The sequence below is a fragment of the Colius striatus genome, chromosome 2 (assembly GCF_028858725.1).
Source record: "Colius striatus isolate bColStr4 chromosome 2, bColStr4.1.hap1, whole genome shotgun sequence".
In the NCBI taxonomy this organism is placed as follows: domain Eukaryota; kingdom Metazoa; phylum Chordata; class Aves; order Coliiformes; family Coliidae; genus Colius; species Colius striatus.
Window position 1 is genome coordinate 83,083,529 of NC_084760.1, and position 13,620 is coordinate 83,097,148.

At 35.0% G+C, this 13,620-nt stretch overlaps 1 protein-coding gene across 7 annotated transcripts in view; it reads left to right on the forward strand.

Moving 5' to 3' along the window:
* Positions 1–13,620, forward strand: part of SRBD1 (S1 RNA binding domain 1) — a 124,594-nt gene that overhangs the window by 28,146 nt on the left and 82,828 nt on the right. For all 7 annotated transcript variants that reach the window (XM_061990006.1, XM_061990001.1, XM_061990002.1 and 4 more), the window contains exons 14-16: positions 3,645–3,802; positions 4,978–5,068; positions 6,143–6,250. In XM_061990006.1, the coding sequence (XP_061845990.1) occupies positions 3,645–3,802; positions 4,978–5,068; positions 6,143–6,250 (357 nt within the window). The remainder of the gene's footprint in view (positions 1–3,644; positions 3,803–4,977; positions 5,069–6,142; positions 6,251–13,620) is intronic.

The window sequence follows — 13,620 nt, forward strand, 5'->3', positions numbered from 1 at the left end:
CCTCTGTATTGTGTGAGGCCTCTGTGAGGGCTGCTGCAGCAGTAGATTGCCGAAGATTTTATCTTCACTTAATTTTTAAAATCTAGCTTCCTTCCCTACTACTTCCTAAATGTAGCTCACAAGTCATAAATGCAAAACCCACAAATCTTGCTGACTGTTTCTGTGTAGATGTCTGCTTGTATTTTACTCTCTGATAATTTTGCATAATTGGAGGTGTCTGATAAGGAAAAGATGAAACATCTCCTATACAGAGGAATGCAGAGCACCTGCCAGTAGTATTCTTGTCCATGACCACTTAACCCTTATCCTTATTTTATTCTCTTTCCACTCACACCAGAAGGTGGTTTTTAGAACTCTTGCAAAGGACTGCTAAAGTATTCAATAGCTCCTTCTCCTTTCAGCATTAATATTTCCAACCCACCCCCCACTGTTCTTTTTTTCCTTTTATTTAATATCATTAAATGTTGGAACAGAAAGTTTCCAAGAGTGTATTGAAATTTCTGGTGCTTCTAGTGATCAGAAAAATGAAACTTGCCAACAAGACAGTTACCTTATTTATTGTTTAATTTCCTTTCTTCTACTCTCAGATACCACCATTTCTTATATCTGGTATAATAATGTCCAGTGTTGCTTTTGGCTCTTTGAAATACATTTTATTTTGTTGCAGTACTGCATGGAACGATTCCATCAGGATTTGACACAAGTCATGTGGCACAGATTTTTTTTTTTTTTTTTTTAATGGATAATCCTTTCCCGATTTTCCAGGCTTCCTTGAAGTGAGTGCTTTCTCTTTGTCTTCAGGGACACAAACATTTCTCTGTATATCTTGTTTCGCACCTGAAGCTAGTTTGCAGATATTTTTCCACAGAAATGATTGCCTCTCAGACTGTATATGGAAGTGGGGAGTTTTAAATCTCAGTTTAAAAATTAAGTCTTATAACACAAATATAGAAACTTGTAGGTAATGATTAAGTTATTTGCTTTTATTACAATACACCTGTTAGTGACATAAAGTCTAAGTGCTTCACAGACTTCAAGGAAGGGGCTTGAAATTGTGACTTGGTGGATACTTTTTCATAAAGTAGCTACTGAAAGGTTTGGGTTTGGTGGTTTGATTTGTTTTTTTAACCAAATAACTATTTCTTCTGTGTTTGTATCTCTACTATATTAACAAGAATTGTCACAAATTGAAAAAACGTGAGGCTGGGCATCTTGCCAGTTGGAGCCAGTAGTGCACTGAAAAAGAGAAACAGATTATTTGAGGTTGCTTGATATTTTTTTCTCAAGGATCAAATGACAATCCCAAACTTCACAATAAAGGCCAGTAGTTGGGACAAATAGATCATGTCATTGGTACAACTGATGAGTGAAAGACAGAGAAAAGATAAGTCTATATCTGAAATTAAAAAATACAGGATATTATGTCATAGAAAGGACATACGTTATGTTCCCCCTACGCACTTGGCACTTTCAGTAACATATCCTGTTGCTATAAAAGTTTCTGTATATCCATGCCAATTTCAAACATAATTTCCATAAGGTGCATATAACTAATAGCATGTACTTAGTTGCAGTTTTAATTCCTGCACAAGTCTATCTTTATAGGTAGACTGATGTGAATTTGCAGCATGGGAGGACTTGGCCTTGTGGGGAATGGGGATCCTGTATCTCTGGGATAGATGGAAAGCTGGAACTTGGCCTGTGTCTGTGCAAAGCCTCCATTCCAAGAGCATTCAACTTTCCTGTGTTTACAAGCTGCTTTTAAACTTCATTTGTATATGTGTATGGTTGAATCTCTGTTGTGTGTGTAGGTAAGAGATCCATACAGCTGTGAGGCTTTGCTTTCTCTGATCTCCCACAAGTGGCAATAAATTGTTTTGTCCCTGGACTTTCCCTGGAAGAAGCTTATTCTGTGGCTTGGGATAGATCTCTGGAATTTTTTAAGAATAAAAGAAAGACCAAATGATCAGAAAATGAAATGGCAACTGAAATTCAGTGGAGCTGAGTGTAAAACACTTGCAAGAGGAAGTAATTCTTATTTTATATGTAAGATAGAGATCTGACCTATCCTTACACAAAAATGCTTTGATCCATTAAGTGCTCAGAAGATAAGATTTTTTTAGTTAAAGAATAAAGACAAAAAAAAGAGAATCACTGATGCAGTTGGTCTGTATTTGGAATATTATTAGCCATTTTGGTCCCTCCACCTTGGAGAGGGGGAAAAGGACATTAGAACTGCAAAAGGCCCAGTGAAGGGGAGCAAGGTATGAAATACTTTCTGTGTGAAAGAAGACTGACTAGGCTATTACTCTTCAGCTTGGAGAAGAGAGGACTAGGAGATGAATAACGTGTGAAGAGTAGTGACACAGGTTTCTAAGGATAAATTTTTACTCTCTTACAATGTAAGACCTAAGGTGTCATAAAACTAAAAAATCAGCTTCCAAACAGAAGACAGCAGCTACTTGTACAGTTTGTGATGGACCGATGGAACTCACTGCCAGCAGACTGTGTAGATGCAAGAAATGTGTGTGGGTTCAAATAGAAGATTGGATAGTTAGACAAGAGATCTTTTACGGGCTACTAAAGAGACTAAATCACGTCAAGCTCAGGATATACTCAGAGCTTGAAACGGTTGGAGGCTAGGATAAGATTATGGGACATGTATACTAATGCTGCTGTATTGGTTCCCTAGGAAGCTGCTTATAGCCACACTGGGAACTGGGATAGAGGGACCACTTAACTGAAATAGTGCAGCTATTCCCATATGCTTGTTTTCAGTGGTGGAGATATACAGAATGTCTGTTCTTCCGTGCTCACACCAAAATTTGAATTGCATTTGAATTGCCAAGGAGCATACTTTCACCGTCTTATATTAAATCATTCCCTTGTGAATTCGATATACTTGCAGAGTCACAGAATCTTAAGTGTTGGAAGGGACCTCTAGTCCAACTCTTTGCCAGAGCAGGACCACCTAGGAACTCATCAAGGTGAATTTTGAATGTCTCCTTCTCTGGAGACATACCTGTGCCCTTTTGCTGTTGCACACTTCCTTGGAAAAATGTTTAATTGATACAGAAGAGAATCTAGACCTATCTCTAGACTGCTTTATAAATGAGAGATGATGAGGACTTCACTAGTGCTGTCTGTACTATTGTGGAATGAGACAAGGCTGTTTGGCTGTTTCATCCTAGACAAACTGGATAGGCCCTTCCATTTTCTCTCAAGTATCTCTCAGCCTAAATGATCATCCTTTTTTTACTGGATGTTCATTTTTCTCTAGAACTGGGAAGTTATGATGAATTCAGTACATGCCTTCTTCAAATGCACTTTCCTTTGCAATTCGGTATCAGCTTTGGGAAACTTATTCACTCAAAATTTTGAGCTGATGTTTGTATATTAGTATATGTACATTCTTATAGGTGTTTCTATTATACTCTTTGTTCACTTAGTTTCTTAGAAGCAGAATGAGACGATCATATAGCTGATCTTTTTTTAAAAAGTGTCAAAAACTTGATTCAAATTGTGGTATTTAATGAAAGATAACGAAAATGTGACTGGAAAAAGCCATACAACTCTGGAACAATTCAGAAGTGCCTTTGAAAGCTAATTGATGGGAAAATGTGTTTTGCTTTCATCCTCGTAAGGTCAAAGTTGACATCTGATGCAGAGAAGGAGTCGGTGATGATGTTTGGGAGAAATCTCCGGCAGTTGCTTCTGACCAGCCCTGTGAGGGGTCGTACTTTGATGGGAGTAGATCCTGGCTACAAACATGGCTGCAAGTTGGCAATTATTTCACCAACCAGTAAGTTTCAATTCCAAATATTTTTGAAAGGACCGATAAAAAATATATTAACAGAGAGGGAAGGATAGTTTCAAAACCTACTTTTAAATCAAATAGATTTTTTTTTATTAAGCTTTTAGGGTTTTTTACATATCTTGTCGTTCAAATTCCTTTCTTCAGGCTTAAGGTTAAGTTTCTGGCACATGAATTCCAGTGTCTCCTTTGGTGTTATAATTCCTCTCAACATAATATTTAAAATCCCTTCTGCCTTCTTGAATAGAAGCTCCAATATTTGTATATCTCAGTAGTCAGCAAAGAGAACACCTGGCATTTTTATTGCTTAACAAAGAATTTGAGGTTAAATACTTGTGATAACTTTGCTTCTTTCATGGGTAATATTTTGGACATCTGGATGCTTTACCAGCCTTCTTTAGTGGTATGTGTGTTAATGTGAGAAATGAGAAACCTATTTGCAAAATTTTTTAGTTCAGTTTTTAGACAGATACAGAACAGTCTTTCCTGTTCATCGTAGTCTGATCTGGGAATATATACTTCTCTATACCTGTGCAAAAGTGATTTCTTTTTCTTCTATTTTGTTGTTGCTTTTCTTCTGAGAATATATCCAGCCAGGATGGGTGTAGGAAAAACAATGTTCTTGACACGTTTTAAAATGGCAGTAAAGATAAGCTTAATGGATATTATCTTGCATTGTATCATATGCTGTCAGTAACAGTGAATACAGGTATTTCCAAATGTGACAGGATGATAGCAAGAGCTGGCATTGGAGTTCTAGAGCTCCTGGAGTGCAAGTCCCAAACTTTCCTAATTTTCTGTCTTTGCTATATCTTTAAAACCTACTAGACTAGAGCAAGAAATAATTTGCTGCGAATTGCTGGTTTTCTTTGGTATTATAATAGACTTTATTTACCTAAAATTACTAGATGCTCATTATTTGTTATGTGGATTTGTCCCCAGGGAACTAGAAAATGTATCAGCTCATTTTGCTTGAGCCGCCAAAGCATTTTCGTCCTCTTGTCCATCCTATTTCATCTACTTGGGGGAAAAAAAAAGGGGAGGGAAAGATGGTTTACGAAGAAACTTTCTTTGTGAATCATCAAATTAGCTTCACTAATTCTGCAGGATATAACTTCTGGATTTTTTTAATTTTTAAATGGCTTTGCCTTTCTTTGCTCTAGGTCAGATACTTCATACTGATGTTGTTTACTTGCATTCTGGTCAAGGATTTCGGGAAGCTGAGAAGATAAAAAAGCTTCTACTACAGTACAAGTATGCTAAAGAAACTTTTATTTATTGCTCTTTCTTACTAAACTTGAAGAAAATCTTAACTATATCAATACTTTGAGTGGAATAGGAATTCTACTCATTTAACCCGAATTATTCTTTTGTAATGTAGCTCAGAGCTTATTTTTCTTTTAGTCTGTGTTCGTTCTTTCACACCATATCTATGTTGGAAGCATATGAAATCAAGCCACGTCTCTGACAAGGACTGCATGCTACAGATATATTCCTGTAATGCTTTGTGAATCCATTTGTTTTTAGAAATAGAAATCAGCATTCAGCTGAGGAATATGTTTAGCCTGACTCTTCCTACCCCCCACAACCCCAAACTACTGATCAGTCTTTCCCTGTTTCAAAAGATACTTTTTTTTTTTTTGGAAAGGTTTTATTAAGCAAAAGAAATCCTACTCAGGTACATCTCCAGACAGACTTGCAAATAGAGGCAGCATGATTAGAACGTTATTCTGTCCCACTGTTATGATCCCCTATGGACAGACATTACATCTACTGAGTCAGATGCTGAACTGCCACAGCATACAGTCCAGTTTATCTTTAAGCATTAGATTGGATTTAAACAAGGTGATTTGGTGCTTGACTGGCTGTGGTGAGGGCAGTCAGAGGTAATGGCCTGGCAAGCTGTTACAGACTATGATGTTCCCATGAAAGAATTAAGGTTCTGATTGCTTGAGCTTCTGTCCTTTTTCATGACTCATAACAGTTGAGGGGAAATATGAGGGGAAAGAGGACTGTAAATAGCATTAAATTTCTTTTATGAATGTGAAGTATAATTCTGTGGTTTTCTACAGATATTACCACTACTCAGTTCCATTACAAATGAGTGAAAATTTTCACTCATCTCTTGACTTGTCACATTTAAAACCTGTTAAACACAAGATGATATTACTAAGACTATGTTCTTATTAGATCAAGGCCTTGTGTTATATGAAATAAGATGTATTAGTTGTTGTTGTACAACAAAGCTAGGTATGAAAAAGTCTAAAATAAGAATTAAGAATAATTGTGGGTTTGTTCTTTGTTTTGGTTTTTTTACTCTGTGCAAAGCTGTAGCACTGTCGTGATTGGCAATGGCACGGCCTGCAGAGAAACAGAAGCTTATTTTGCTGACTTAATTATGAAGAAATATTTTGCACCACTGGATGTTGTTTACTGGTAAGATCATTTCACTTGCTGGAATGTTCATCTGTTCAGCATATTTTAGCTTAACAGATACTTCTAAATGTAAATTTTTCAGGTATTTCTTTTTGTTGCACATTGTCTTTAAGTCAAGCCTGACCCATACTTCTAGCCAAAGGAAAATGCTGTAGCTCTTTGGATCATGAAGGTAGTTCTCTTGGGCCAGTAAGACAGACTCGCTGTTGCGTTTTCTTTTCTCTTCCTGAGGTTCACTCTGTTGCTGTTGTCATTGTTACAAAGTGAACGAGAACAGCAACTCAAACAGCCAGGACCTGCTTGACATTGTGTTTATTACTTGATAAATGAGGTTTAAATGCAAATGATAAAACTTGTTGTATTATCTAGCTACTATATGGCATGGTTGCTAATGCTATGGGTATTAAGTAGTCTGGAAATAAATATCTTTTAATAACTAGTGGAAAGTAGTGAAGGTATTTATCCTCTTTAAACTTGACATTTTATCCATTCATTTGAGTTTAAACTGAAGTATTCTTCCGGTGATTTGGATGGAAACTGTACTATATCAATTTTCTCCCATGCAGAAGTACTCTATTTTTTAAATTCACACCTTTATTTTTTAAGCTTTTTTGGTGATTTACCTTGGATTATCTTTTGTGCTGAAGTTTAATTGCAGTATTTAGTTTTCACTGTCTTAACATGCAGAAATAAGTTATCTAAATTTTTGAAAAAGTTGTTATTTTTCTCTGTTAAAACAACTATATACACTTAATTAAGCCTTTTTTCTATAGATTAGGAAGTTACTGTACAGAAATGGCCAACAAATCTATTATTCCTACTAAATTAGGCTATCATTTAATTTCACTTGTTGTTTGTTTCTAGGATTTCTAAGTAAATTTGCACAAGATCTGATACTTAAATCCCCATTTTGTTCCAGGAGACATAGTAGGGGTTTTCTAGTTTTGATTCTTTGCAAAGGAAAGAGGCTATTCAAGCTTATCAAAAATTAGGCATCTTCTTTCCTGAATTCAACTCAAAAACAGTGGTTTTGTTCACTTTATATAGTTTAAAAATCCATTACATTGACATAAGCACTTTGTCTGAAAGAGTAATAGTGGTTTTATTTAATTACATTTTGTAGCATATAATGCATGTGAACTACTTTACAGGAAAAGGTTATTTATGTAATACTGTGGTGAATGGTTTTCTCACTGTGCTTTCCTCTTTTGCTTTAATATTTTCTCCTTGTTTATCAAATTTCAAGATTATCGCATTTGCAAGATAATTACCAGAATTGACTCTTATTTTGGCCAGTAGAGCTACCAAATTCTTGGAACTGATAAAACCTGTTTTAAACTGTGAAATACTAATTAGTATAAATGCACTAAGGCAGTAGTCAGGTTATCAAGTTGGTTATTTTTTCTAGTACTGACAGGTAATTTTTTAACCTTTCACTTTTTCTAAAATTTGTTGTGATATTTGTAGGAAAAGTATATAAATGTGATTGCTTACTCGGCCACATTAATTCCTGGGAGTGAAAGTTAGCGTAATAAAAAGCATTTTTGTTTTTAATATATATTTATATTGTGATTTTCTTGCGCTGTACTCATATATGGTGAAGAACTAGTCCCTACTTCAGAGTTTGTAAGTAGAGCACTGAGCTACTGAACATTATATTAAAAATCAGAAGAATGTAATTTTTTTTCTACTGTGTTCTATAGGTTACATTTGGTGCTGTTGAGCTTTATACAATGCTGTTTGTGTGCTGTTTTACAAATAAGCTAGACTTAGAGTTCTCATCTCTCTTACATTTAGACAGTCTTGATTGTTTTTCTTGAAGATCGGGATTCCTATGTTGCACTTTCTGCTAAACTAGTTTTATGCATATCTCATTGCATTGTCCAGTGCAGGGGTTTCCCAGCTGTGCTGCTGAATCCTAGAAGTTAGCTACCCACTCTGCTTTTCTAGCTTCAAAAAACATTCTCCTTAATCTCTGTGGTATTGGTAATGGAAAGGAATGATGAGTCTGGACATCCACCTCCCCACTTCTGATAATCCAATGAAATGCCTGGAATTTGTCAATCTGACTTTAAAAATGTGATACATGGTAAATGGGAAGCAATTAGTACAGGATTCTTATTTAAGCAATAAGTAACACTAGACATACATTGTGAGAACTGCTGTAACTTTTGAGGGGAACTAGGAAAGATGACTTCGAACAATATGCTCTGCTAATCTTTTTTTCTTTAAAAAAGTACCCTAGAGCATGCATGTTCAGATCACAAGCTATTTCTGTTTCCATGTACAAAGTGTTTCCTTGGTTATGTTGTTTTCTAATGACAAGAGAAAATATGAAGTCTTTGTTTATACATAGGCTGAATACAGATTCCTAATCAGTTCTGTGGAAACCCACGGTATGCTTTTGGATCAAGTGATCTTCATAAATTGTTTTTCAATTAAAATCTCTAGAAAACAATGTAAGTAATGCTTTAATAGTTGATTTTTAAATATCTGTTTCATCAGGTTGCAATTGTAGCTGAAAATAGTATTTACAAATCAATTTACTGTTCAAACTGTTTGGGGAAAAAAACCCAAACAAACAATACCCCCAAAAAAGAAACCAACAACAAAAAAACCCCTAGAATCTAAATGGTTCTTCTACTTTAACCAAATGAGTGAGTTGCATCTAACACGATACTGTTTCCCAAGAACTCAGCTTCTTACAGTGAGACTGAGCTGTGCAAAGGTGGAAATCCTTTTCCAGCAAAACAGCTCAGTTCAGTGCTGTGTGAAAGTTTTAGAGAATTGTTGATTGTATTTGCATTTTACAATATCTTTCCGTAAAGAATTCCAAAGGTAAAGTGGCTTGCCAGATCCCAATCAACTCAAGCTGTCATTCAGAAAGGTGGCTGATAGAGAGGTACAACAGACTTGACTTCCTTGCAAATAAAGCTTGTAATACCATATTTTTTTTTTGTTAGATGTGAAGAACAGAATCAGAAATTATTATAGAAAAGAAATCTGTTCATACACTTATGACCAGTTCATCATATGGAACTTGGATCATGGATTTCCAGGGAAATGAGACAATTATAGAGTCTGTAGTTTTAGAAAGAAGCTGTGTGCATCTGTAAATAGTCTGGACAGGTATGCACTGTAACAAAAGTTAATGATAATAACCAGCTAAACACTTAATTGATTGCATGTATATGAACACATGCTGAAATAGTCTCTCCACTTCTAAAGTTCTCTACAGTAATTTGAGAATTGTTCGCAAAGTTATTCCTTACCTTCAGTATCTGATTCTAGTGGACACCTAACCGCACTTAAATGAGAACACCTTTTCCAGCTTTTTTTGGTTGTGACAAGCATCAAATTAACTGATTCTTACTTGAAAATATTTCAGTTATATCAGTGTCAAAAGAGCCTTACAAAATTATCTTCTTCACTTCAATTTCTCTCTAAAACATTACAGTATTTCCTGTGATTGCTTTGTCTTTTTTAATGCTAATAAATATATGAAAGCAAGCAATTAAAATAACAAATCCTCAGAAATGGCAAGTACAAAGTACACCTAGTTTTACTGAAGTTTTACAAAGAGACGACAAGTCAGTGAAGACAGTAGTAGGAAATGAGGCATGTGACACGATTTTTCATGTGGCTTTAAAAACTGTCTGGACTGAGTTTGACAGTTTTTGATGTAAAGCAAATATTTTTCACTATTTTTGTAACCAACATGCTTTCAGATACCTACATCCAACCTAAATAACTGCAGGACTTTCTTTTTTCTAAAATATAGTTTCCCTTTTAGAGCTATGTTTATTGACTTAGATTAGGACTGGACTAGAGCCCAGAGACAGTCAGATCTAGTCTTCAGATTTTTTGTTACAAATCAGTTTTTGTTACAAGGTTCAATAAATATTCTTGATTATTTATATTAGTTCTATTGTGAGTTCTTGCCAAAGATACATTGTATTATAACCAAAACAGATGTTCTGTTTTAGACAAGTGTATTTGTTTTAACAGGACCAGAAATGTAAATGAAACAACAGTGTGTTCAGCATTAACATGGCAAATGATGAACTTTTCAGATTTCATTGGCCTTTTTGGATTAAATGAAAATCTTGACAAAATATTTCAGGAATCTCATTCCACATTTTGTTCACTGTAACTGTTTTTCTTTGCTGTCAGTTGTCGGCATCTTGGAAATGAGTTATTTGAATGACAGGTGAACTATGCTATAACAGGACAACATGAACAGCTCAGTCATCGTATTTGCAAAAATAAAATCACAATCCGGTCTCAGTGGTTTCACTGTCACAATACAAAGATTCTTACTCACCTGACTTTTCTTATGTACTTTTTACATTAACACACACTCAGACTAAAGTATATCAGCTCATATTTAAAAGAAAATTTTATAGGTATCGTGAATTGTTAATTGCTTTCAACAAGCAGTAAAGAATGAAGACAAGTGTATTTTTTTGGTTTTTAGGTGGCTTGGTTTCTCATTTCTGTTATACTTAGTTTTAAACTCGATACAAAATCCTTTTCTGCCACTTTTAGCAAAATCTTTTCTTGCTTTTGTGACTTTAAGCACCATAATTAATAATTTACTACTGCTTAAGTTCAAACACTTCTGTACTGTAACAAATGGAGGAAAGTCTGTAATGTCTTGTAAAGTTCTCATCGGGATTTCTTTAATGTTTAAATTGTCTGCTTTAGAATACTTAGAAATGTTCTACTAAGGTAGAATAGGACTGTTTAATACCTTTTGAAGTTGGACCTTGGTGGCAAGAAATTGATTTGGAAATGTTTGTTCTACAGAATTTTAGGTCCGCTTATATTTTATAGGTGTCTGCACATGCTTTAAATATCCTTTTCAATTTAAATGTCTGTTTTATGTTGTTGAATATCTACATTATACTCTCTCAGCTTTAACAAATGCCACTTTCAAGTTCTATGCCTCTATATTTCTAATGTTACACTAGCTTAATTCCCATTACTTTTCTGCTTCATAGCACTTGCAGTTTGAAAGGGACCTAACATTTGGGTTCACATTATGATAATTAGGTTTCAAAGCAGTGTGGGGGGATTAAGATGTCTGAAGTCTAGTTGCTGAATAAAGTTCAGAACTACTTGTAAAACTTGTTTGAGTGGTTAACAGAAGTGGTTTTATTTATTCAGTGCTCATGCAGCATTAATCCGTATTTCATCAGGTACCCACAGTGCTGTAACTCTAGATATGACCTTGGGACTTAATTTACCCCATCTCAGTTTTCCTTATTAATGTGCCATGAAAGAGGTACATGAAAGATAGCCAACATCAAAGCACCTTTTCAAATAAAGTGGTTGATATGAATCCTCTGGTATTTAACACTGTCTGTCAAATGTTTCAGCTGGTTTGCATCCTTTTACAAGCTATTGCTTGCTGAATTAATGCAGTTGTTTCAAGTCTGTTGAAAGTACAAAGGGGCATAGGGATATGGGAAACTTTATTCCTATTTCTTTTTGATTGTGTTTTCTTTAAGCTGTTATTTTTGTCTGCTAAGCTGTACAACTCTACTGATGACACATTTATGTACACACACCTACACACTTAGATCGTTAGATGTCTGATACAGAAAGTAGAAAGTAGTTTAGAAAGTTTTGGCAAAAAGAATACATATTTGGTGGAAACAATGAACATGTCCGAATTGTGCACTGAAGAGCTTTTGTTGTGCTTTCATCTCCTTCGAGCTCTAGTGGAGTCGTGAGAAGTCTGAAATAATGAAAAAATAATTTGAGGAACAAACAGATTTAAAAGGTATTTGAAAAGGACATAATTTAAAAGGTTCTCCTTGACTGTGTAGTGATTTCCAGCCAAACTGTCATCTATTCTTTACTTAAGTTCCTTTCTATACATACTTCATACACACTTCAAATGAAAAATCATTTTGCTTATATTAATATTTACAGGAGACAATCTTGTAAAGTAAAACTTCACTCTGTACAGTGACTTCTTCCTCCTGCTACTCTTGATTGTTCATAACTTTAGTTAGTAATTAGTCTATTGTTGAGCACAACGGGAAATGTAATATGGCACATTAAAAATAGTATCAGATGTTTGTTCCTGGTGCACCCACAGACTGCTGTCTCTGTTGAGCTGAATCCATTCTATATTCCAAAGGGGAAAAACAGAAGTCAGCTTAGATTTTGAAGCAGTCCAAGAAAGCGAAGGTTCCCCTCTGCCCAAGCTCTATTGCTTATTTTAAAAGTTTACTTTAGTACTATCTCTAGCTCTGTTCTGAGGGGAGGAAAATAAATGTGTAAGCAGTGAAGAAAGAAGAGAGACAGGTGAAATAGGAGATGATAATTTCTAGCTCGTGTTGCACAAATTTTTAAAACAAACTTTGTTTGCAGTACATGACACAATTATGAAACTATCTTTGAATTCTATTTCAGAGAAACAACTTCACAGTTTTTAAGATGAGAATGAGGACTGAGAGTGTTGTCATGTAGTTAAAGACACTAGGAATTCCTTTAAGTTCAGAAAAGGAGTATGATATATGTGGAGTTTAGCTTTTAGCAATGTGAAGGCAGGGGGTCAGGAAGCAAATGTAACTAGCAAAAGAAATTTAAATCTTGAGGAAAATGTAATTTTTTCCAGAAGACTAGGATATGTCGTTTGACTTGGGTCGAGGGCAATCGATGGGAAAACAGTCTTGGGGGAGAGAATAAAATAATTCATGTAACTTCCGTTCTATGTTTTCTCTTTCTAAGAGAAAATCACAATAACAATAATATTAGCCAGTGATTTTAAAAGTTATATATTCTCAGTATGTAAATCTCTTCAGACATGTAAAGGATACTAAACAGGCAAACAAAAAAAAAAAATCACATCTCTAAAGTTAGGAAAGATTTTAGGATGAAAAGCCATCCGACGTGTGGCAATATGTTCAGAGGCAACTTTGCATGCTCCTCAATTAGGAATGTACAGATATCAAATGCGTGCTTGAAAAACAGATAATAAATTCATCACAATAATTCCTCTCCCACCCTTTTGTTTTTTAAGAGAATAATTTGTTATACTTAGGATGGCAAAATTACTTATCCATTTTCGGTTTTATGTTCCCCACAGAGTGGTAATTTGTACACAGACTGTTTTCTTGTAGATCTTTGTTATTTTCAGACAAATAAGAGACATCTTTTATATTAAGATAATAGTTTGAAAGATGTTTGTTACTGCAGTACAATCTGTTACTGCAGATGAAGAGGGAGAACCATCCAAAAATATTTACAAACACAAACCAAGACCATGTTGGAAAGGTAAAAAGTTATTGAGAAATGACAAAGGCTATACAATGAGTAGGTCTTACCATTTCCACACAGAGTGGGCCCATAGGTCC